Raw genomic sequence first — 24,144 nt, 5'->3', positions numbered from 1 at the left:
GTTTCGTCACTATTATAGGCACTTATCCTGCAGTTCATGGTTCAAGATAATCTACGACTCATGCCCTTGCTATGATCCATGTCAATTCATTGCTGCTCATAAACAGACTGTCGATTTGTCCACGTTAACGGAGCCGCTCTGAATTACACATTGATCTCTGTCTCTATTCGTTGTTATTCAATCCGCATGTAGAAGACAAGATGTCGATCCTGCTCATTGATTGCGTCTGGACTATCTGATCGTTGCTAGGCATCGCAACATTATGTTTTACCCGTAGGATCGCCCTTTAAGTCGCTATGTATGAGATAAGAGTACGAAATGAGATCGTTGTGTGCATTGATTGGTTACTTTTTCCAATATTATTCCCAAGGGAGACGAGCTCAGAATACGAATCATTGTCGATGCGGTGTATGGGATGTTAAAAGCGAGAATTTTCTTTCTATGTCATCAAATTTTGCGTAATGTCGTGCTATCTCTAATGGAGGCGAATTCTATCATAAGTTTATATGTACCCCTATGGTTTATTTGAAATGTTTTTTTTACGAAATGATAGTCTCTATTACGTATGAAATAATAACATTATATAGGTACCTGAGAAAGTATTGGTGTTCTTCGTTTTCGTTTTTAAGAGTAAAATAGGATCATTTATTGATACGTTCAATGGTGTCATGCTCAACTTTGTGGAAGTTGAAGTTCACAAATGAAAAAACGACTTCGTTTTCTTCCACTAATTTATTTTGACGGTACGACATGTTTCGACCTTGAGCGATCATTTACGAGTACTTCGTACTTTCGTACTCGTAAATGTCCCTAGTACTCGTAAATGACCGCTCAAGGTCGAAACATGTCGTACCGTCAAAATAAATTAGTGGAAGAAAAAGAAGTCGTTTTTTCATTTGTGATCATTTATTGAAACCATCGTAGCTGTTTAAATGTATGATAGGACTTTCATTTCTGTCGGAAAATACACCGTTCTAATTCGTCTTCATTCGCTATTCTACACTTTGTCATCATACCTAACCTTCACATTTGACAAAGAAGAATATTTTGATTACCAACAATTGGTAGTTGACGTAAAAAACGACAATGAGTATTCGATTTGATAACGCACCCTCTTCAAATGCGATAGCGATCAAAGAACTTTATCGTGGAAGTCTCTCAAGTTTCAAGGTGGTATTTTTTCATGGGCATCTTTCCAAGTGTCGGACTGTCTTTTCAGTCTTGCGTAAATTTGATTCCGGTAGACAGCTCGCCGGCTGCGAATAAGGCAATGTTTTTTTCCTGGGTTGCCTTTGCTGTGTAGATTATTTGTGGCCGTGCCATCTTCGACGTATTATTTCATCCGCTTGGCGAGATGAGTCTTAGAGGTTATCTCGTTTCCCCTGCCTTGCGTATCTGTTGATTTTTTAATAGGCCATTTTTTCCCCCATTGCAGCCTTATTCAGCATTTTTGCAGATTATTTTTCAAAACATGCCTGTGAGTTTACCTCTTATCTTGAACAGAAGGAGGTCAATGAATATAGCTTCCTTCGGGAAAACCTTCTTTTTCTCCGATTCCTCGCGTCTAACAATCCTAGCATGCTGAGAAGGCAAAAGGTTTTAATTGATATTAGTTTACAGACATCATCTCCTGCTTGCGCTTATGTTTACTTATATCGAGTAGTTTCTGTGCTGTCTTTATCATGCTCAGAAAAATTGAATATCGAACCTTCCCGTTTTCCAATCAATTTCTTTGATTGTTTGAGCATCATCCAACCAACCATAGTAAGTATGGGCTCTTTCATTACGCCTGGGAAGTCGTTTGAAAATATTCCTTTCTGCAACGCATTGAAAATATTAATTCTAAAATTCAAACCGCGGAGAGGCAGAGTTGATGGAACCGTATTTTTTGCGCGTATAAAATAATTACATCGACCCTCAAAGTATCCAATTAGGTTCGTGAGGGAAGAAAGGCTCGTTTCTATAGGCCTGTTTTTCGCGGTTTATTAACCCCTACGAGTTTATGTTTAAATATATGAAAGCTTGAATGAACACGAAAATGCACCTCGTAACCACCCAACTTGCGCAAATGCATAGGCAGAAAAGAGAACCTGTTCTAATTTGCTAAATGTATTGGCGCATGTTCCGTTCCACAAAAATCGTTCATTCATTCGCACGTTAACTTGTGCGTGTTAATGCATTGTGTAAACAGGCCTCATGACTTTACAATCGCCATTCCCTGGGATTCTTTTATCGAATACCGTGTTTCATTGCGTCTGCTCATTTCTCTGGTGAGGACGCATGAATATGTGAAAGCTAACTCACTCCTCGTGTGAGTTGAACGCGGTGTGGCCGGCGCCTTTTGATGCCTACGTCCCCGGAGGTATTCAGCGGAGGGCATAGCGGTCGGGCACAGCGGTCGGGCACTGCCCTTAATTGATGCGATTTAGAAATCAAACGCATACGTGATACCTGAGCGGACAGCGGACTCGTATCTTGTCGTTGAATGCAGTACGTGAGGGCACTTCCTTTGCGTTCGGTCTGCCTTCTGTTCAGAATTCTGTTCTGTGAGGCTCATGAAGGGGTAGAATGGTCGTAGTGGTCTTGAGGGTTGACGTAGTGCATGCATAGGCGATGGTAAGAGGAACGCCATATTATTACATCATTTACATCCTCTTGAGAATCGACTAAATCTACATACTACCCCGCAAGCCGCCTTCATAAGGGTGTGGAGGGGGTGTTAAGAAACCAGCTTTCAACAAATAAAACGATGTTACGCCTAGCTAAGTCCTCTATTGTTCGGAGGAGCAACTAATTCCCGTACCTATCCGTTCGGCAAAATATCTCAATTTATCGTTTCTGTCGGAGCTGGTATTGTGGATGACAGGCATAGAAACTTACTAGTAGGTAAGTGAGTTTCGAAGTATCCAGCTTAATATTTCGAGTGGTTTGGGGTGTAATATCTGGCTAGAGGTGCTTGCCAAGGTGTTTTTTCGATTCAAATCAACGTTACCCTAGGACATTCATAGGCGTGAATTTGGTTACAACTGAATGTTATAACTATCGTAGAAATTAGTTATGCCATGTAAATGGTTCTTCATCCAAATCATTAAAAGAAGGTCTGCTAAGGGATTGTTTTTCATTTTTTGTGGCTTGTTCTGTTACTCGATGAGGTTATGTTTAGTAGCGATTTGGGATTGATTAATTGCTGGCGAAACATTTTCTCATTCATCTAGGACGATTGTCATCTTAGACTGACACAATAATCTCAGTATGGCGTTATTTTCGACGATTCGTTATGCTTTTTGCATTCACAAAAATAGTTTTGTATTTCTATAAAACCATAAATCATTTTTACCTAAAAGTTATAATTAAGGACCTGTTTGTACTTAGGAATTTTTTTTAGCGTCTCGGTCGGTTGGTGTGCGCTGCTGCTAAGTTTTTTTAATTTTTAATATTCCGTTGTTGAATGGAATTTAAGGGAATTTTTATAGAGTATCTTTAAGCGTAGTTGATGTCATGAGAGTTTTTTTTTGTTTTTTTTTTATTCTGAGTAATGGCGTTACAGAATTTCCATTTAATTCGATTATGACTGTAGTTACATCATCAGATAATTGTTGCACACTATCAGACTTCCCTTTTTTATGTCACTCCTGATTTCCTATTCGTTTTTCGTAATAAATGAATTGTGTACAAATTTTGCTATTGCCTTGAAATTTAACGGTAGTCTTGTATTAAAAAGATCATTATTAACGTTTACTTGTGTTTCGGATTAAAAGTATGTATATGTAATTATTTTCTCAGATTCTAATTTTTTGTTCCGAGATACAGGCGAATAATTCTGGCTAATCTAACTCTCGTCTCGAAAAATGGAAAAATCTGAGCGGTCAGTTGCTGCCTTGTCCCAAGGCTTACCCTTACTTCCAATGGGTTATTTCCACGTAAAACCGAATTATTAGACAACAGGTTTTATGCTGGCCTTCAACAATTTCCCTTCTGGAAGACATTCGGTGCAAGGGGCCATGGGTATATGTAGACAAGGAAGAACCTGGCATAAAGGCCAACGACCAGTTTGAATGGGATGGGATGTGTGCAAATGGAGGAGTAGGATAAAAGGAAAGGTAACGTTAGTTTATACGTTGACTCATGGTTACAGGACGCTGGTGGGGCCTCCAATGTTAGAACATTATCTGGGCTGGGACTCAGTCAGGCTTAGCTCGTTAATGGGGATGACTCGAATAACTGGTGGTTCCCATGACAATGGGGAAGAGTTCTGAAACGAGGTAAAGGGCTTCAGGGAGAGACAAGAGTGGACATAAGTAAGGAAATGAACGATGGCAGGAATGCACTAAGCCATTTCGAAGACGGGTATTGTTATTTGTCTTGGTCTCTATCTCACAATTGCATCCCATTCTACCCAGTTAGGATTTACCCATTCATCCAGTATTTCCTATAATGGTGGTGGCCACTCAATCGGTGATTAACCCAAAGGTGGGTTCGGATAGGAGAGGGTAGAGTTCACCCCAATCCCAGCCACAGGCGTGTGCTGTTCATATATCCCGGATAAGAGGACCAGTTCCTTTCCTTGTGGGTCACCTTGTGCTTCGAGGATTTTATTTGAGGTTGTGAATTCACTGCATCTACATAATACCCTGCGAGCCACCTCTAGGGTGTTTGGCAGGGGTGATCAATCACCAGCTTGCAGCATGCAATTGGACTCCCACATGCACACCACGCAGTACAGAAAACGTCACACATACTACAAAATTATACTACCATATGCTGTTATAAATAATAATAAAATTAAGAAACATGCATTGAGTTTTACATAGGTTAGTAGGCTACTCTACAAGTCATCTAATCTATTTATTAGTTCTATCGCTGCCGTTATAATCTCTTATTGATCGTGGAAAAAAAGACATTCTGAATATGTCTGTTCTACAGTCTCTCTCTTATTTTATTTAGATGATCTGATCTTCCGTTGTATGTCCACTCTAGTAGTACCACTCCACAGTGATCTGCGATTATGTGTTAGCGTTTTTACTCGGCAGCGGCCATCGGTTTATCGATGAGTGCTTTGACAGTAGGTTTTATGATGTCTGGTTATCAGTAACCATAAGATGAGAGAGCCTTCCACTCTACTAGGCGGAGGATGAAAGTTCTGGTTTAGCTTGAAGGCTGTAGGCTATATCATATTATGGTTAGCGTTGAGCAGAGATTATGGAATTGGCCCTGAGTGTGACGTTATGTTTTACAAAATCATGTTCTTCAATGATGGAGGAAATCATTGCGTAACTAGCATGCGTTAATAGAGATTTTTTGTGGTGACATCTGTGGGATCATGGGTTTATGTTTACAGAAAGCAGTCAATTTTTTGAGGAAGTATATCCGTTCGTTCACTTTCGTTACGGTGGGAGATTGCGTTCTTAGGTCTTCATACCGTATGAGCACTATGGGTGCAACTAATTTTTCGTGTGGGTATACTTTTCTCGGGATTCCCACCATGTTAAAAGGACACCGAATTTCTGCCGAAGTTTCGAGATACGACTCGGGGGTCATCCCTGGGGCTACTGAATGTCGTTTCTAGGAAATTGGCCGTATGACACTACCTTCACTAGCTCTACATCCTCTAAGTCCCATCTTCCATTTACACACATTCCAACCATTTAAACTGGTCAATGGAACCCATGTCAAGGACCTCAATTGCGTGGACTCTAACTGCATCCTGCATCCAATTGCATGATGCATGCTGGTGATTGATCACCCCCTGCCAAACACCCTAGAGGTGGCTCGCAGGGCATTATGTAGATGTCAAGTTCTTCTTGGTCCGTACCCCGGGTCCATCATCCCGAATGTCTTCCACAAGAGAAATTATAGAGGGCCAGCGTGTTAGAAGGCCAATAATTCGCCTGGAAAGCATCGTATCTTTTTAACACTTTCCTTATTGGCTGTCAGTTATACCATAGTTTTATAAAGGGGTTTCTCTATATTGCGTGGTTCATCGATTTTCATTCTCCCTATGATATTAATATCTAACGTATGTAAAATATCATTCACTTAGTATGCCATTCGCGACCTGTTTCGACGTAAAGTCGACTGGAACCGGTGCGGTCTTCGATAAAACCGGTCATACCTGTTTTTGTTGTGAATAAATTTGTGGTTAACTTCGTAAAATACCTAGATAGCCTTCGTTTATCTGAATTAAGATTTCGCAAAATTGAGCCTGCAACCATTTGATCAGTGTTAATCAAAATATTCATAAGTTATTAGCAATTCCTTATATAATATTATAAATTTTAATTGAAGGTAGTGACTTCTTTTCATAAGCATTGTGTAATAACTGTAACACGTTAAAATTACTATGTTGAGGTTCACTTGTACTTCACAATCAAGTGATTACTCTCATAATATGGAATACCACGCCATGTTAGCTTGTTCATGTCTAATAATCACAACTTTTGCATTTAAGCTGTTGAAATTTTCGTGTATCCAACACGACTCTTAACTCTACATTTCCTTGTGTTGATTTGGTGACATTTATTTATGTTGGGTACATAAATGAAAATAATGTAAGTGGCTTCAAATTTCACCGAATTTGGTCACATGGTAACGTGTTTCACATTATTCTTTGTACTTCATCAATTTGTTGAATATTTTTCCTTTAAAGTTACCTTTCCATTGATATATATACATATACATCCATCAGTACAAAAAATTCCATTTTCATTTTGTTATTATAGGGAATTCATTAATTTAAGAATTGTAAAGATCTCTTCGGTTGATAATGATTTGTTATCTGTGCCAGGCTGTAATCCGCATAATGTTATTGAATTGTGGCTAGGCACGACACCACACTGATGTGGACCTCTGTTAGTGATTTATCCTTTGTTCCGTGGAAGGATTTTCTACTGGATTTTGTACAAACATCCTTGGACCCTTTGAAATCGATAATTGTGGTAAAAGAGTAGTAAGGACGTTTTGATTCTTGGATTGGCTGGTTGCCCGCTAGAGGCGTCTGTTGTCTTTGCTTCGGCGCTTTTTTGTTCTGCTATTTGGTCCCTCGGTTGTGCTGAGATGTGCTAAAAATCCTTGCCTTCGTCAACCAGGGAGGAATTACTAGCGAGCTTTAACGTTTAGCACCCCGCCTCGAATTAAGACGCTTGGTAAACATTCATACGTCATCCTACCGCATCACGCCCGGGTGGAATCCCTTTGCCCTGCTTCATATGCTTTTACTTGTGTTGGATGGAAAGATTTTAGTTTTGGAAGATGCACCATGGTAACAATAGCAATCATATGTCGTTACTCTATGATTTTAACGCTATGATTTGTACTATTCTTTGAAGAAGAGGGAAGGGTACTTAATGTGTTTACTGTATGGTGTAAGATCTCTTTTGTTTTATGTGCCTATTTTCAACTAGTTCTCGTGCAATTGAGCTTACCATGCAATCTATCTTCGCTAAATGTATTTTCTCTCCTCGGAGTGAAGAAATAACTCATTCTTAATGAGTTTTATTTTATATTAAAAATTGCGATAGGTTCTTGAGGTTACTACTATCATAATTGACACCAGTGAACGTTTTTTGATTAGCGTTTAGATCTCTGTACAAGATTTTCACAATTGCGTATTAGGAATCTCGGCGATCTCTTTTAGAATAGGAAATCTCAAAGGACTTATGTAATATTCATTCTGACGTTTATCTCGAGATCGAAAGTGAATTTTTATCGACGTTTATCTTAATCGTCAATTACTCTTGATCTTGAAGTATCCTTTTAGTGAAAAAACTTTCTCCTCTTAATATCATCCTTGTCATCACCATGAGAGTTGTGATCGTTTTGAAACGATTATTATGTTTCTCTGCATTTATCTTGCACTCTTTGTTTGGCTGTTGAATTGGCTTGGAATTATTCTTTAATGACGCAACGTGCATGATAAATTAAGATATATCAATGAGAAGGGCTAGTTTGAAACGTTAATTTGCTGGAACTTCACCAAAACAAACCAAACTATTTGTATCAGTCTTTTGTATCTTCCTCTGTGGTGTTGCTCTTCGATAACTACAAATTGCTGGTCACTCTTTGTTTCTTCATTCTCTTGCGTGTATGCGTTGTATAGATTATTTATGCAAGTGTTGTAATTGAGTCAAATTGTTCATTTGCTGGGATGTTTGGGACCAATCATTGCTCGTGAGAATTTTTCTGGGATCTTTCAGGTGGGTGTTCGTTGTCGTATCGCTTTTTCTGCTTCAAGTATCTTTTACGCTTGCGTCTCACCGTGTTGTTTGTTATTTTTCCGCGCTTAAATTTCCCTTCGCCGCTACGATAGACCGCAGACTTCCAGGAAACCATTTTCAGGCTTCGTTGGAGGGAAGACGTCGTCGAGAGACTGACGTTGTTGAATTTTCCATCTAAGTAAGAAGTTTTGTAGCGAGGGGAGGCGTTGTTTATTGAGTCCAGTGGGGCTTTATATTGACGTGTGACATAATTAAATAAAAATTTAATAAAATGTCAGATTTAAATAAATTATCAGTTAATTCACCTTTTCCATCGTGGTCCTCTATTTTTTTTGCCAAAAACTGAAGTGTGTTTCCCATTTTTCTGAATTCGGTCTGGACTGCGTTCGTGCAGAAATATTTTCGTGAAAATTTGCCGGCCTCCGTGGCGGGTCCTCGCCTGCCAAACTGAAGGTCGCGGGTACGAGTCCCTCCTGGGTAAGTTACCCTTATCCAGGGCATGGGCGTGTGTGAATGTCCTTCGTTGTTAATTTTTAATTTCTCATTGTAAAGGCCCTATATGTGCTGTTTATGAGGTAATGGAAAATATATAAATTAAAAAATGGTGTTTAAAGTAAAAATAATGCACGTTACGGTTTGAGTTACTGTTAAATTGTCAAATCAATTTAATAATGCTGAGCAAAATATTCTGTGGGTGGGAGTGGTATCTATGCCGAGGGTGTTGGTGGGACTCCACACTCATCAGGTGGGACTCGAACCCGCGACCTCTTGTTTGGCTTGCGAGGACTTTTCCCCGCCGGCACCGAGACCGTCAAACACGAAAGCATACTTATTTACCACTGCAGATGCCGAGGCTTAGGCAATGCTCACGAAAAAAATGGATGAGACACTCCTCCTCTCGTAGTTTCACGATAATTTTTTCTGTGAACGTCACCATTGTCGTATGGCTAGTGTAAATTCAAGCCAAGTTCTTCGAACGGATATAAACGGATACGAATGATTTTTCCTGTAAACCTGCCTTTACTCCGCGCGGCTTCTTGCGTGGCCCAGTGGTTGGTTGGTGGGGATTCCCAGTGGTAGCCGGAAACTAGCAGGGATCGCGGTGGCAGCTTTAGCGCCAGCGGTTCACGGCCCTGGGGCTTCCGCCCTACCTCCCCCTCTCCCCCTTCATTTCCAGTTCGTCGCTTCCGTCCTTATCCCTCCCCCCCCTCTTGCCACTGCGCCCCCTCCCCTTCGAAACCCCACTGAACTGGCCCACGCTCTGTAGTCCCACGAAAAGCGTACAGCTCCAACTCGTCAGTCATTTGGTAGCGTGGATTTAGGAGGCCAAATTTTGAGCACCCAACCCAAAAAGCTTGCTAAATAAATTGGGGCATCATAACGCAGGTGATGCCATCTGCTGGGCGTGAAGCCAATGAAATAAAACAAGATAAATATGTAATTATTTGAACTAATGGTGAAGGATACCCTTCACATTCCATATCGTACTCAATATTTATGTTTATTAGGACAATGAGGCATTGTAATATTCCCCCAAGATATATACGACTACTACGTGTTTCGTGTAAAATCGTATCCGGCTCGATTTTGTGGAAGTTCTTTATATCCATGATAAAAAGAACACAATGGTAATTTCCACACTTTTAATATTATCAAGGACCTTGATAATGACACTTATGTGTTGAAACCATGGTCGGTGCTGAGTTGTAATATTAAAAGTGTGGAAATTACCATTGTGTTCTTCTTTTTATCATGGACTACGTGTTTCGTTGTTACAATAACATTATCAAGTGCGTTTTCATATTGCAACGAGATGTGCCGTATCCTAAAACTGCCGTTATAGTCTGTTGTTGATCATGGAAAGAACGATATTATGACTCTTGTCTGTTAATCAGTCTATCTCTCCTATATTGGCTATTTGAACTGATATACCGAAATAGGTTGGCGTTCTTAAGATAATACGACTACTTTCCCTTCCTTGATGGCGTCCAGCCCAAATCCTGGGTTTGGGATGCCCAACTGGCGATTTTGGACACCGCTTTTATGACGGGGTCTTCCCCCCCCTTCCTTTCATTTGCGCGTTGCTCCGTCTGACAGGGGAGGGAGGTCGTCGTCTACTGTGCAGTGTGTGTGTCCCCCTTCCCTCTACGCAGTCAGTCCCAGCAGTTCTGGGTTGCTTTATATTTTTTGCCTCCGTGGCATTGTGCACTGCGGCTCGGATTGTCACGCATGAGAGAGGGATAGGAAGAGAGAGAGAGAAAGAGGTCTACTTGTTTGCGTGCTTCTCGGGTCGCAAAGAGGCCAGCCAATGCGTCTGCCACTCCCTATCTTTGGTCTTGGGCATGTGTCCTAGCCCGTGAGGGAATCTCCGCAGCACCTCCTCATTATTCATGCCGACGGGCTTGCCACGAAGCGTAGCATATGGCCCTAGCTGGAAGTATAAAGGCGTCGGACTCGAACTAGTGCAATTTTCGGCTCTCGGGCGAGCGATTGACTGAAATTACCGAAGCGTGAGGTGACATGATGGATTTGATTGACCGATTGTAATGATAGCGGTCGGTTTTCATGTCATTTATTTCATTGTGAGCTTCAATATTTTAATGAAATATTTAAGAATTGTTTCATTTGCTGGCTTGTCCCATTTTCCATAATCGTGATGCTGAATTGGGGTTACAATCGTGGCCTCTTCCTACGGTTACCGCGTTCTACGCCCTTTAAATATCTACATCTACATAATACCCTGCGAGCCACCTCTAGGGTGTTTGGCAGGGGGTGATCAATCACCACCATGCAGCATGCATTTGGACTCCCACATGCACACCACATCGTCCAAAAAAAACGTCCCGTATAATAACAAACTATACTACTATATGCTGTTAGAAATAATAATTGAATTAAGAAACATGCATTAAGTTTTACCTAGGTTAGTAGGCTACAGTACAAGTCATGCAATCTATTTACGCGTTCTATTGCTGCCGTTATAATCTCTTATTTTATTTATATGATCTGATCTTCCGTAGTATGTTGGCGTCCGTAAGATATGGTTAACTTCGTCAGAAAAGACACTGCTCTTGAATTTATCTAAATGGTGGCTGGGTATATATAGCTCAGGTAGAGGTATATATTGCTTCAATATGCGATGTACACTATCGATAACAGTCTACGTCGATTACCATTTTAATATATGTGATAGTTAAAAAATATGTTAACTATCACGTAATATTTATTCTAAGTAGTGAAGTTTTTAAAAAAGAGCTTAATTTTTCTTTTGAGAACACTCAAGCCCGCGGTAAAAAGTTACTTAATCTGCGAAATTGCCGTTGAAATCGCCACAATTTACATTAAGTCTTCCGAGAGGCCCTGAGCTTGGAAGGGAAAACCGATCAGAGGGAGGGGTATTTATTCACATGTCTTTTCGCAGAAAAGTAATGGATGTAATCGTGATTGCATTCGCGGGTTCAATTGTGATTGTAGACCAATTTTAATTATGGTTTTTATTTTTTTTTTTGGAAATCACGCAATCGTATACCTAACCGTTCAGAAATGTTCTGCTGCTATTTCCCTAATCTTACCATGTAACCGTTTCTACCGTAACAGTGGCTCTTTTAAAATATCTTGAGCATGAGTAAAAAATTATTCTTCTTGGCACTTTTAAATACCTAACGTGAGATGATGGGATGGATTTGATTGAGCCACTACGATGAAAGCGTTGGGTGTTAATGTCTTTTTCATCACGTTATATACATTTGGAGAAATCAAAGGATTTTAATAAAGTATTTTTACAGATGTTTCATATGCTAACCTAACCCATTTTCCGCAGTTTTAATGCTGAAATGGGGTTACAATTGTGGCCTTAGCTCATGGATCAAATCGCCTCCGCAAAGCGGTTTGCTATTGTTTTACATAGCAATGTTGCGCCGATCGCGAGGCGTTCTCCTCCGCACTGGCCTTTCTCATTTCTGGGGCTGCCTGATTGTGATTCAAAAGTAGTCGGTGGGGGCGCGTGAGTCGGGTCTTCGTCGCAGCCGTGACACTAGGAGGTCATCGAATGCTCACTATTAGCCGCCAAAGCAAGCGTGCTCACCGGTGATTTTCACGTCACACCTCTTAGGCAGGCGCCCGTTGGGATCGTGGGGATTTTTTCCAGTACAAATGTCTTGTTGTGTTTGAAACGGTACAAATAGAACCCACGTCTCACGGCCAGTTTGTATGGAGATTGGCGAGTTCAATCAGTGCTTCGCCCGGTTGTGCTACCGATTCATTTCGTCACTCATCGTGCAGTTTTTCGACTGCCTATATAAGCACTACATACAGAAAGGTGTGCATGAATTAGATAACACGGAGGCGTCTGTATGGTTCTCGGGTTTTCAAGGTTTCACTGGGATACGAACTAAATCTAATGCACGTGAAACTTTCAATATATGTCCCTTTCACTGTCCTTTACGGTTTGACTTCCGAAAATTGGACTTTGTATTGAATTAATTAGCATTTTAATGTATAAAAGGAAATATCAGTGAACTCTTAATGCTGTGCATGTCTGTGCAACATTCGAATCTGCATCTACAAGGAATCGTGTAAGCCAACATTACTTTATGTTATATCTGACCAAAACAGCCTTATTAAATTATTTAGAGTTGGCGGATCGCTTCGTTAGCATATATTTGAATGCTAATGTGATCCTTTTATACACTTATATCTGCGACTTACCGTGCAAGCCACCACCAGGGTGTGTGGTATGGGGTGATTCCACACGAGGAATACAGCGCTCATCCTATCCTTAATTAGAAACGCGCTCGTTCTCGTGGCATAGACTAAGCACTCAGGACAGCGACACGCGGCCAGACCAAAACTAGGGGAGTGATAAGCATGTAGAATACGACTACGATGTACCTAACTAGGATTGTACCAAATTGTTCATTTCTAGGCGTAAAATCCCTCTTACCAGCTGGGAGTTCTCCACTCGTGGCTCAGTTTTTGAGCAGTTTGAAAAGCCAAGGTTAATTCTCTCGTAAAAGCGACCCGCAAGGTCTCGTGAAGATAACGTTGGTATCATAGCCAGCCAACACTCGTTTTTGCTCGTCATTGTTATTCACGTGTTTGGTGATAGGTTTCAGCGAACTGTTTCCATACGGATCATCAATGGAAAACGTGAACTTTCTCAGGACTTCTTGGAAATAGTATTCGTTTCCGGGTGCAGGTCAATCACCCATTCAAATTGGGAGGCTTATGTTCTCCCTGAATGTTTGTCGCACGTGCGCTTCTAATATTTTGTAACATATTGTTCCCGCGCCGGAAGGAATGGTGGGTGTTGGCTGCTTATAACTAACGATGATCTCATACTATTGATTCTAGTCCCAGCTAGAATTCTGCAGTCGTGTTCCTTTTAATTCTTAGACCGAAATCTTCTTTCTTTCACAAGATAAACTTCTACGCTTTTGGTACCTGGAAGTTAATATTATATTTGGTTTTTGCATCTCAAAGAAATAACAACGCCTTGTTCTTATTTTCAGAGAACCTAATGATTGTTCCAATTGCGTAAAAAGTAGGAAATATTTGTGAAAATTAGTATAATACAATTTATCTAAGTCAATGGGAGGCCACGATGATGATGAATGGGAAACCTACTTCCGAATCCACGAATGTCAATGATATTCCATTTAAAAATCTTGCGAATAATCAATCTAAAGAGGAGAGATCTTACAACTTAACCCATGTATTTTGACTGTTTAAAATTTGTAGATGTTATTCTTTCAAAAGTTGTTGAACAAGAATGTCTTCAAGTGTTAGATGTGGTCAACCTGGTGGGGATAATTCTACTCACTACAGTAGTAATTTGCAATCCTAAGTTTGCGATTTTACGAAAATTGACGTATTTCGTGGTAAAAAGCTTTATTCAAGTGGGAAATTGACCATTAATACGTCTCCTTATTATTCACTATTAATCCTGCTAGGATTGAACTTGATTCTAAATGGAAACTCCACAGTGTCTCCGTTCAGTGGTGCGCATGATTATTTTATTTGGTGACGATGAAAAGATGGGGAGTGTGTTTCAAATTATGACCAAACATTCCAGATTTTATTCTTCCTAAACTTATGGAATAAAAATTACATGAACTAAAGAGACGACTGAGCTCGGAAAGGCGCGTTGCATAAATCTGATACTAATTTAAAATTTTAAGTCCATTATATTTCGCCTATGGTATTAATTTCTAAATTTAAGGAACAAAAATTTCCTATGACCGAAGGGGTGACCAATTTTATTGGAATGGTTCATTGCTCACCTCTTCGGGCTTTAAAAAAAATAATAATTCTAATCAGTTTCGCCTTCGATATTTATACTACGTGATCGTTCGAAAATTACGCTTGAGGTTGGACGAAGAATCTTCATGGCATCTAATCTACTAAGTTGCTTTCATTGTATGAATGTTTGAGTACTTCATCTTGATACTAAAAGGATGGTACAGATTATTTTTCGTTTTTGTTCAAACATAGACCGATAAATGTCTGGGAAACTTAAGAAGCCGGCTCAAAGGTAAAGCTTGGAGTTGCTTTGTAATTTTTTTTTAAGTACGGAGAAATATAGTTATGGAACGGGTGGGAATGAGTCATTCTCTTCGCAATTCTCTTCATCTTTTTTGCTATAGGGTGGTGCTTATCTCGCCAGAGACCTTCTCTTTTATCAAATATAGGCATTGTGATCTAACAATGACAGTGTACGTTTTCCGAATGTAAAGTCTCATGGTGATTATTGAAAAACTGAAGTAGATTTTTATGTCTCAGGCACTTAATTTCTTACATTCATCTCCAGTAAGTTTTTCCCCTGCAGAAGGAGTGAGCTTGTTCGCAGTTAGACGGCATCTTCGAAAGAAATATTAACTATTTAATTTTTCGTTGATACCACAGGGATTTCACAATGTCTCATTATCAATTTGACGTTTTGAAGCTGTCGAGATGGAAAAAAATTTTGCTCTTTTCTTTCGTGTTTGTGCATCTTTCTTCATTATCGTCATATTTTCCTATCGTCATTTTCATTTAATTGCTCAGTTGTGTACAAAGTATGCAATTTTAATAAATTTCATGAATTGAATGCACTATACACCGTTTGTGCCTTGAAGATGATGTAGAAACGGTGAAACTGAGGTCGTAATAAATTTTATAATCGTGGAAGATTTCAAGTATTTAATTCAATATGGAAAACTTCCACTACATCACGCTTGAACCTTCGGATTTTATTTCAATGGTAAAAGTTGGTCTTACGAGGACGATTTAAAGCATTTTTCTTTTTCTTGATCATTATTTAAGCTTCGCTCTACTTCATTTCCTTCTGGCATTTCTTTGTTTGATACTAACCATGCATGTAGGAAGTTATTCACACAGTTAACGCTTTGCTAACGATTTTTTATGAATCGTGTTTAATGTTGTGCCGTTCTTTTTTCGCAGGCGATCTTGTTCTACGTTCCCCGCTACCTGTGGAAAACATGGGAGGGCGGCCGGATAAAGATGCTCGTTCTTGACCTGAACTGCCCGGTGGTCAGCGAAGAGTGCAAGAAGGACCGGAAAGAGCTCTTGGTCGAATACTTCTCCGCCAACCTGCACGCGCAGAACTTCTACGCGATACGCTTCTTCATCTGCGAGGCACTCAACTTCATCAACGTCGTCGGCCAGATATACTTCATGGACCTGTTCCTGGGCGGAGAGTTCACCACCTACGGCGCGGAGGTCATCGCCATGACCGAGCGAGAACCAGAGGAGAGGGTGGACCCAATGTCCAGGGTGTTCCCCAAGGTCACCAAGTGCGTCTTCCACAAATACGGTCCCTCCGGCTCGGTCCAGAAGTTCGACGGACTGTGCGTTCTCCCGCTCAACATCGTCAACGAGAAGATATACGTGTTCCTCTGGTTCTGGTTCGTGGTCCTGTCCGTGATCACGGGCGTTGCCATCCTGTACCGCGCAGCGGTCGTCCTAGGCCCGCAGGTGCGCACCTACCTGCTCCGCGCGCGGTCCAGGCTCGCACCGCACGACCAGATCGAGACCATAACGCGCAAGTGCCAGATAGGTGACTGGTTCGTCCTGTATCAGTTGGGGAAGAACATAGACCCGCTTATTTATAAGGAGCTGGTGGCGGACCTGGCCGCCAAGTTGGATGGCAAAGACAATGTTTAAGGAAACGTTTTCGGTCTGGACAATCGTTGAAGGAGTGTGTGCGAGAAGGAGAGATAGAGAGAGGGGAGATTTTTGGACTGTCCAGCGAGCAGTGTCCTGGTTGTGTCCGGGGTTTAAGGAAGAGTGAAGTGATCGGTTTTGTTGGAAACGAGAATGCTTCGGGTCACTGGGGTGATAGGAGAGGATAGGGTTTTGTGGTAGAGTGTTGTGACTTGTTTGTCCTCGGGGAAGCATTTTGAGTTTCAGCAGCCTTTGAGGAGAAAGACTGAACGGTACATGGAGGTGCAGTGTGTGGAAGCGAGTCTCTGGAGGATGGAAGGTTTTGGATTTCAAAGAGTGGTCGTCGTGAAGAAGCCAAAACGCCACGTTCGTGGCCCTTCCAATACAGGGGTTTGCTTGTTTGGGACGTTTGTTGGGGTTTATCCATCAGCCGACATTCCGAAAGCTGATTATCTGCGGTAGAAGCAAAACGAAGGTGATGAGAGAATGGGCGCGTGATTAAATCATTCCCAAAACAATAAATAAACAAAAAAACTAGACTGACGTTTATATATTTGAAGGCTGTTAAAGAATAAGGCTTCCTTACTAAAGTTGGATAATATCCTGACTGTCCATTTGAAAAGGTTTTAGAGCAATTTTTTTTGACGAAAGGCAGGAGATAATAAAAGCGTGCTGTTTGTGAGTTTAATGAGATTGGGTACATGAGATACCTACCACTGCCATGTTCATCACTAAGGGTGCGGTTTGTTGAATTTTCATTTGTGAGAAAATGTCTTTCTGGGAATCGATGGTGGTAAAATGGACTCAGTTTGCGTTTTAAGCATTGACGCGAAACGACAATCGAAATACGTTGCCAGAGGGCAGGAATCAACCAAGATCGAATTTTTATATGTATAAGTATTAGTGCCTTTTGCCAGCAATTTCTCCAATAACCTACTGAGATTTTTGGTAGCGTTTGAAGTGTAGACGTGCCATTCAAGGGATTTGAATGTAACTGTAGGAAACGTAATGCAATAATAGTGACGTCAGCACAAATTGATGTGTTCTAATACTATGCCCAAGTATTTGGGGAGATGACTTTTTTAGTATTCCTGTGATTAGCTCAAAAGAAAGACTGTGAAAAGAACAATATTTTGCTTGTTGATACTTCTGAGCTTTTTAAAAATAAGATATTGATTGCACTAGTTTAATGAGCGGGGTACGTTATCAGTTCCGTCAACATTGTCCACCGCGTATTATATATTATAAATGAATATATCTAATTCGACGTGGTATCGTCGGCTGCGGAGGTGCTCAACAACAACACCTCGCCAGTAGCGCTCATATCCTACACAGATGCTCATTCCAGTCGCTTTAATATAGCTCTTCATTTTTCATTTAGTAAGGCCTTGTAATTCTCATTTTTTAAGGGAACTAAGGGAATGCCATTTAAGAAAAAAAAGGTTCCTGGTTGATTATCTTTTTTTCGCGATTCCCAGATTCCTAACTATTATTTTTTTTCGTATTTATTGAATAGTTTTTTTTTTCCTATGCATTCCGCTTGAAGCTGCATTGTCGACCTTTCACGTGTGGAAAGTAAGTCGGCTGCAGCCTGAGGTGTGTGAGAATACGGTTCCAGGGACCAGTAAAACTCAAAGATTCTCGTCTTGAGTTCGTTTAGCTTGGTAATTTCTCCATTTTAATCTTGGTCGGCGTGGAAAATAATGATTTGAAAACGCTTTGTTAAAAAAAACGTGTTCACCCGAGTAGAGTTGAAAATTATATCCGACCGAGGTTTTGATGTCATTGTCGGTTCGATTAAAACTGAGGCAGGAGGTATTACTATTAATATGCTCGCCTACTTCAGCTGAATTGCATTGATCTAACGAAAAGGATGACCAAGTTATGTGAAGTGGGAGCTATGATATGATGATATTAATGTTAATTATTATATAAGTGTAAGAAGAGGGGCGCCAGAATGGCAAAAAGAGTTTTAAGAAGTGCCTCTTTCTTGGTTTGACTGAGGATTTGTCCAAATCTCTAGCAAAATGTGATGATTAAGTTTTTTTCTTGCAAGATGTTTTAAGGTTTAAGGTTACGGAGAGGAGATATTTGAATGCAAAGTGTCGACCCTTCTTTTTCGTAAAAAAGGAAATACTCTCCACTGTGGAAGACACTATACATATAAATATATATATAAATGATATATATTTTGTAAACTTTCTTTTGTGTGTGTAAAAAAATCAATCATTCAGGTGAAGGCACTGCTTGCAAAGAATGCTGGATTCAAATGTCTTTTTTTCCCCTTGGACCTTTTGATTCCGTCGGGGACCAAATCCGTTGTTGAAGTTTTTTTTTATGCAATTCAAGTGATCACTGCTCTACGGGAGAGGTTATTTTTACATTCGTTTTCAAGTATTTTTTTTTCCTCTCTGTCCCTTTCCTTCGCTGGGCTTAACCTAACAGCCGACTGGGGGGGTGAATGAGAATATGGGGGTGTTTCTGGGGTGTTATTTTGCCACCTTGCTCACGAAAGATGTGATTTTGGAACAACTTTTCGCGATGTCTTAATCGAAGGTGTGTCGTATTCCCTTCCTTCAGTTTCTCCCGAAATCATCCGTGCAGCTACTTCTCATATCACCATTTCCACTTGGGACTCGCGAGACCTGTTGTTTTAAGTATCATCGCCATCGCACGCTTTTGCCATTGGTGGAGAGGACCAATATGATTCCTTTTTTTTATTACTTTCATGAGTTGGATAGCATTCCATACCCTTTCTCGATTCTCTTGCCATTCCGTGTTGGCTTGCTAATTCTTTTCTCTGACTTCAGACTGGGTTCCTCCTCTCTGAACCTCACTTGGATAATTTGTGAAATGTATGCCAAGGAGTTTTTACTTTATTTTCTATCCACACATTATCTCCATGCTCAAGTTCGAAGAATTTTTTTCAATTGTTTTGTATTTAGAGCACAATATCGAATCTCCTGTTTATTCTTCAGTCCCTCGTATAGGTATAATCAGTGATTTATTATCGTATACTTTACCAACTGTGCCTGAAACAATTCATACGATATTAAATCTATCGAATAGACGTAAAAAAAAGAGTGTTTGTGGTTTATGAAAATGAGAAATAATAACGCAAGTGCTGTGCCTTACTTTGATCAACGTTATATTTTTGATTGTGTGAGTTTATTAGATGAGAAGATCAAGGTGAGAAAATGCTATTTAATAACTGTATTGTAACACAAACGTTTTTAAAAAAAGTCTTGAGAAAGTGAATGAAGGATGATTTATAATTGACACGCATATGTTTGCGATGTTCCATTTTTTTGTGTTTATAATGTGCCTACGCTTTGGGACCAATCTTTTTGTATAGTCAAGAAAAAGGCTCATTTCATGTAAAAAATAAATTGTAACACATTCCTTTTTTTCTTCCAAGTTGTTGGATTTCCATGAGTAGACTTGAATTGTTGCAGTGTTATATTCTCTACAAAGTTTTCCATTTGTACAACCGAGGTAATGGCCCATTTTTTTTGTATATATTCATATGAATAAATTTACATCGCTTAAGACAATTATTTGTGAGTGTTTGTGTGCTTATTTTTTCCTCTTACCTTCTTTGTGTTCGTAATACCTTAAGGTCTTGCAATTCCAATCGATCTGCAGTGTTTTTGTAGCCAGCTTCGGTCTATTAATGTATATGGAAGAGCGTATTTCCTCCGAAATTTTTGTTGATCATACGCGCCTCCTGATTTCTCCTCTTGGTTAACATGTTTTCGCATTCCAGATAAATTTACTTTTTAAAATTTCAAGTATTAGGACTCTGCACCCAATGAAAGGCCTCTTATCTATGTAGTATGCTCATGTTGAATATTGCATCGCCTGTCTCATGCATATCAGCTAGGCGTACGAATCGAATTGGGAATTTGTGGACATATTTCCATCTGTAAAATCCATATATCTACTGTTAGCTTGCTATAATTCGTTGTCTCGGGCGTGACTTTATGGAATCGACGTAATAAATAAAATGTTGAAAACTTCGTAATTCCACATAAGTTCAATACTGTACGACGTCGGTTTCAGCGTGGTCCTTTATCCTCACCGAATTCAATATGATTGCATTATGCTTGCTTGCATATTCTCCATTCCATTTTTTTTGCATTTAATTATGCTAGCCTGCTAGTTTCCTTTGTAATGTCTATATACTATTAGCATTTATCTTCCCAAATTGATTGCCATGGAAATGATTATTGCAGGAATAGTTCTATGCATTAAATGCTGCTTAATGGTATTTTTTTAAATTATTGATTTGAGGAGTACTATCGGGAATTTTAAATAAAATTTAAAAGGGGTACTCGGGAATTTTAAATAAAACTTAGTAATATTACGTTATGAATCAATAAGAGTAGGAGATAGAAACCGGCATTAAGGCGTCCTCATGATTTTGTCGAAAGTTCCGACGTATGTTCCTGCAGCCATGTATTTCTTAAAATTTATATTTGTGTGGAGCAATAAACATTATTTATTATTATAAACGTTTCCGTTCGGAGAGATACTAACTTTTCGTCTCATGCCTCTTATCCACATGGCATTAGGTAGTTTCGTTCAGGGGCGCAGCTAGGAATTAAGGCTAGGGCGCAAAACACTTGAGGTGTCTGAGGGTGTGGAATACCCGCCAGGGTAAGCGGGAGGTACGGGGACCCTCCACTAGAAAATTTTTCAGATAAATGGTGAGTTTTACGGCCTTCCGAGGGATATTTCATTAATATTTACACTATTTTATAAGTAACATTAGTCCAATTAAGTGAAATGGATTAAACTAAAAAAATCTCTCTCAGTTCAGGGGGGGTTTATTCCCCAAGACTCCCCCCTCGCTGCGCCACTGGTTTCGTTAACCTTGTGGCCTAACTCCTATATGCGTAACCTCATAAGACTTCCCTAAAACCTTGGTAATTAATGTCTCTCTCATGGTTAAATATAAACAATATGTCAATGGTCTGGGTTAAAGTTATTGTCAAATGCCTCCTTGTTGAAGTATACTGTGAGCGGCGTATCATTTAAGGTCACATGATCAGATCCTAGCGTGCTCTAAACAGAACATTGGAATTAGATCGCTACTTCGCGTTCTTTCTGACAGTGAGAGTACCTGCTGTACGCTTACCTCCCTTTAGACCGTTTTTTTTGGTGATTGGTTACTTTCGTATAACGTATGCGATCATCGTGAAATTTTATACATCTATCTACATCTACATAATACCCTGCGAGCCACCTCTAGGGTGTTTGGCAGGGGGTGATCAATCACCAGCATGCAGCATGCATTTGGACTCTCACATGCACACCACACCGTCCAAAAAACGTCCCGTATACTAACAAATTATACTACTATATGCTGTTAGAAATAATAATTGAATTAAGAAACATGCATTAATTTTTACATATGTTAGTAGGCTACACTACAAGTCATGCAATATATTTACAAGTTCTATTGCTGCCGTTATAATCTCTTATTGATCGTGGAAAAAATGACATTCGGAATCTGTCTGTTCTACAATATATCTCTCTTATTTTATTTATATGATATGATCTTCCGTAGTATGTTGGCGTCCGTAAGATATGGTTAACTTCGTCAGATAAGACACTGCCCTTGAATTTATCTAAAAGGTTTAGTCTATTTTTCAATCTACGGTCCGACAGAGATTCCCATTGGAGTTTATCTAAGAGGTCAGTTACACTAACAAGACTATCGTAACGACCTTTCACATACCTGGTAGCTCTTCTTTGCACGCGTTCTAACTGTTATTAAGCCTTTTTCATGAGGGTCCCAAACACTGGCAGCGTATTCCAAATGTGGTCTAACGAGGGAAAAGTCGCTAATTTCTCTATAGGGTAAGTAGAGGCGAAAGCTCACCTCCTGCCGAGGCGGTTCGCAGGATAATATGTGGACATTGAATTTTGAATGCATATTTAAAGATTACACCTGCAGTGTTAAGTGCAGGTGACATTTTGGTAGCACCTGAAGCTACGTAGCACTTATTTAAGGGAACGATTGCATTCGCCCTCTGCCAAAACCCTTGAAATGTATCGCAATTAACTTTTCAGACGTAGATTTTTTTATGTCTTTGTCTGGAGATTACTCATTTCCTAACGGGACTTTAAAGCGTATATGAATATGATAACCACATTTCAACGGTCAATGATTACTAGATAGTACCCAATAGGTAAGGCTTTAAGGGAATATTGCGATTGATTTTTGTCGCTAGGGTCTTATCGGGGGTTGAGTACCTCCAGGTCACCGTGATAAATACGGAGCCTATTTAATCTGCCCTCGACCTTGAGTTAAGAAAGTCAATAAATATGAGAGTAAAGAACGTAAAAAATAGTTTCAGGCTAGATTTTGTGTATGTTTACAATATCCATGATAAAAACACAAATGGTAATTTCCACACTATTTAATATAACACTCAACGACCGACCATGGTTTCAACACTGTGCCATTTTCACCTTGAATAGTAGTTTTACATTTTGCTCGTGTAGTTCTGTAGATAAATAATTTTTTGGGCATGATGCCTTAAGTGTGCCATCTTGATGTGTGTGCGTGTTGTAAAATGCATGAGCAATAATATATATTTTTATTTAAAAAATTGAAGGGGGGTGTTTTGAGTTATTCAAGGTCAAAGGTCAATGACCTCGAGTATTAAAATTATTACAAATAGACCGTGTTGTATATCATTGTAAAGCCCTATACAATACCTTTCCAAAAACATAAGTTTCATTTTTCTATATTGAATAGAACCGGAATTATAGTCATTTACCTTTAGAGAGACACGCTGAAATTTCGACAAATTCACAACATTTGCGGACCTGTAACTTTTGTCAAAATCATCATTGAACTCTACAAATTGGTATTTTCCATCACTTACCAGTACCATTGAATACACCAAATTTGAAAGAAATCTGAGGTGGTCGGGTTGAGTGGTGTGTTGAATTCACATGGAATGACCCGGAAATCACCGTTTGTGTTTTTATCATGGATAGAGTAAAGAACAATTCCGCATCGTCGCATGGTGGACATTTGTTCGCAACAATCCCAAAAGCATGTGTTTGTACGTAAATTTTGTAATAAATGTATAATGGAAAGTAAATGAACTTAGGTTTTTTTTGTATTGAATTTATTTGCACAGAACAATATTAGAATTCTTAAAGAAAATGGGAACTTCCAAAAGCCGTGATGAACCCCTCTCTTAGCTATGGGCCTGCTGAAACAAAGCTCAGCGAAAATAAACAACTACGTGATACCCTACGTGTCACTTCTAGGGTGTTGAATTGATGATTATTTATCCCAAACATGTTCTCAGTTACATGTAGGTACCACCGTAGTAAAACGTGCACGCATTACACAGCAAACCATCTCTGCGGTCTTCGTCAGTGGGTGAGATTTCGCCTCCGTGCAGCGTGGAGGTATCCATACATTCACTCCATAGGTATCGATGAAAGCAAAAATAAATTATATACCAGCATGCAGGCGGTGTGAATTCCCACAAAGAATACATCGCTCTATGAAGGACGGAACTACATTACGTGATGCTTTGTAACTATTCAGAAAGCCCCACATCCCCTCCTTCCTTTTTTACTCTACCCTTAGGACATCTATTTCCGCATGATTTCCTCGCAATTTTAGGAAAATGTCTTGAACGAACCTAGAACCAAATTCCGCGAGCTCAGGTGGATTTTATAAGTGACCAAGGTGGATTCATGTGCATCCACTTGATACCTTGCGAGCCTGTTATAG

The 24,144-nt window shown here is 39.8% G+C and overlaps 1 protein-coding gene across 1 annotated transcript in view; it reads left to right on the top strand.

Moving 5' to 3' along the window:
- LOC124165967 (innexin inx2) overlaps window positions 1-19,933 on the top strand; it is a 30,464-nt gene extending 10,531 nt beyond the window's left edge. The window contains exon 2 of the mRNA XM_046543517.1: window positions 15,654-19,933. Coding sequence (XP_046399473.1) covers window positions 15,654-16,376 — 723 coding nt within the window. The 3' untranslated portion in view covers window positions 16,377-19,933. The remainder of the gene's footprint in view (window positions 1-15,653) is intronic.
- The last annotated feature ends 4,211 nt before the right edge of the window (window positions 19,934-24,144 follow it).

This window comes from Ischnura elegans, chromosome 9 (genome assembly GCF_921293095.1).
Source record: "Ischnura elegans chromosome 9, ioIscEleg1.1, whole genome shotgun sequence".
In the NCBI taxonomy this organism is placed as follows: domain Eukaryota; kingdom Metazoa; phylum Arthropoda; class Insecta; order Odonata; family Coenagrionidae; genus Ischnura; species Ischnura elegans.
Note: the sequence above shows the minus strand (reverse complement) of the source record. Positions and strands in the feature narration are given on the sequence as shown.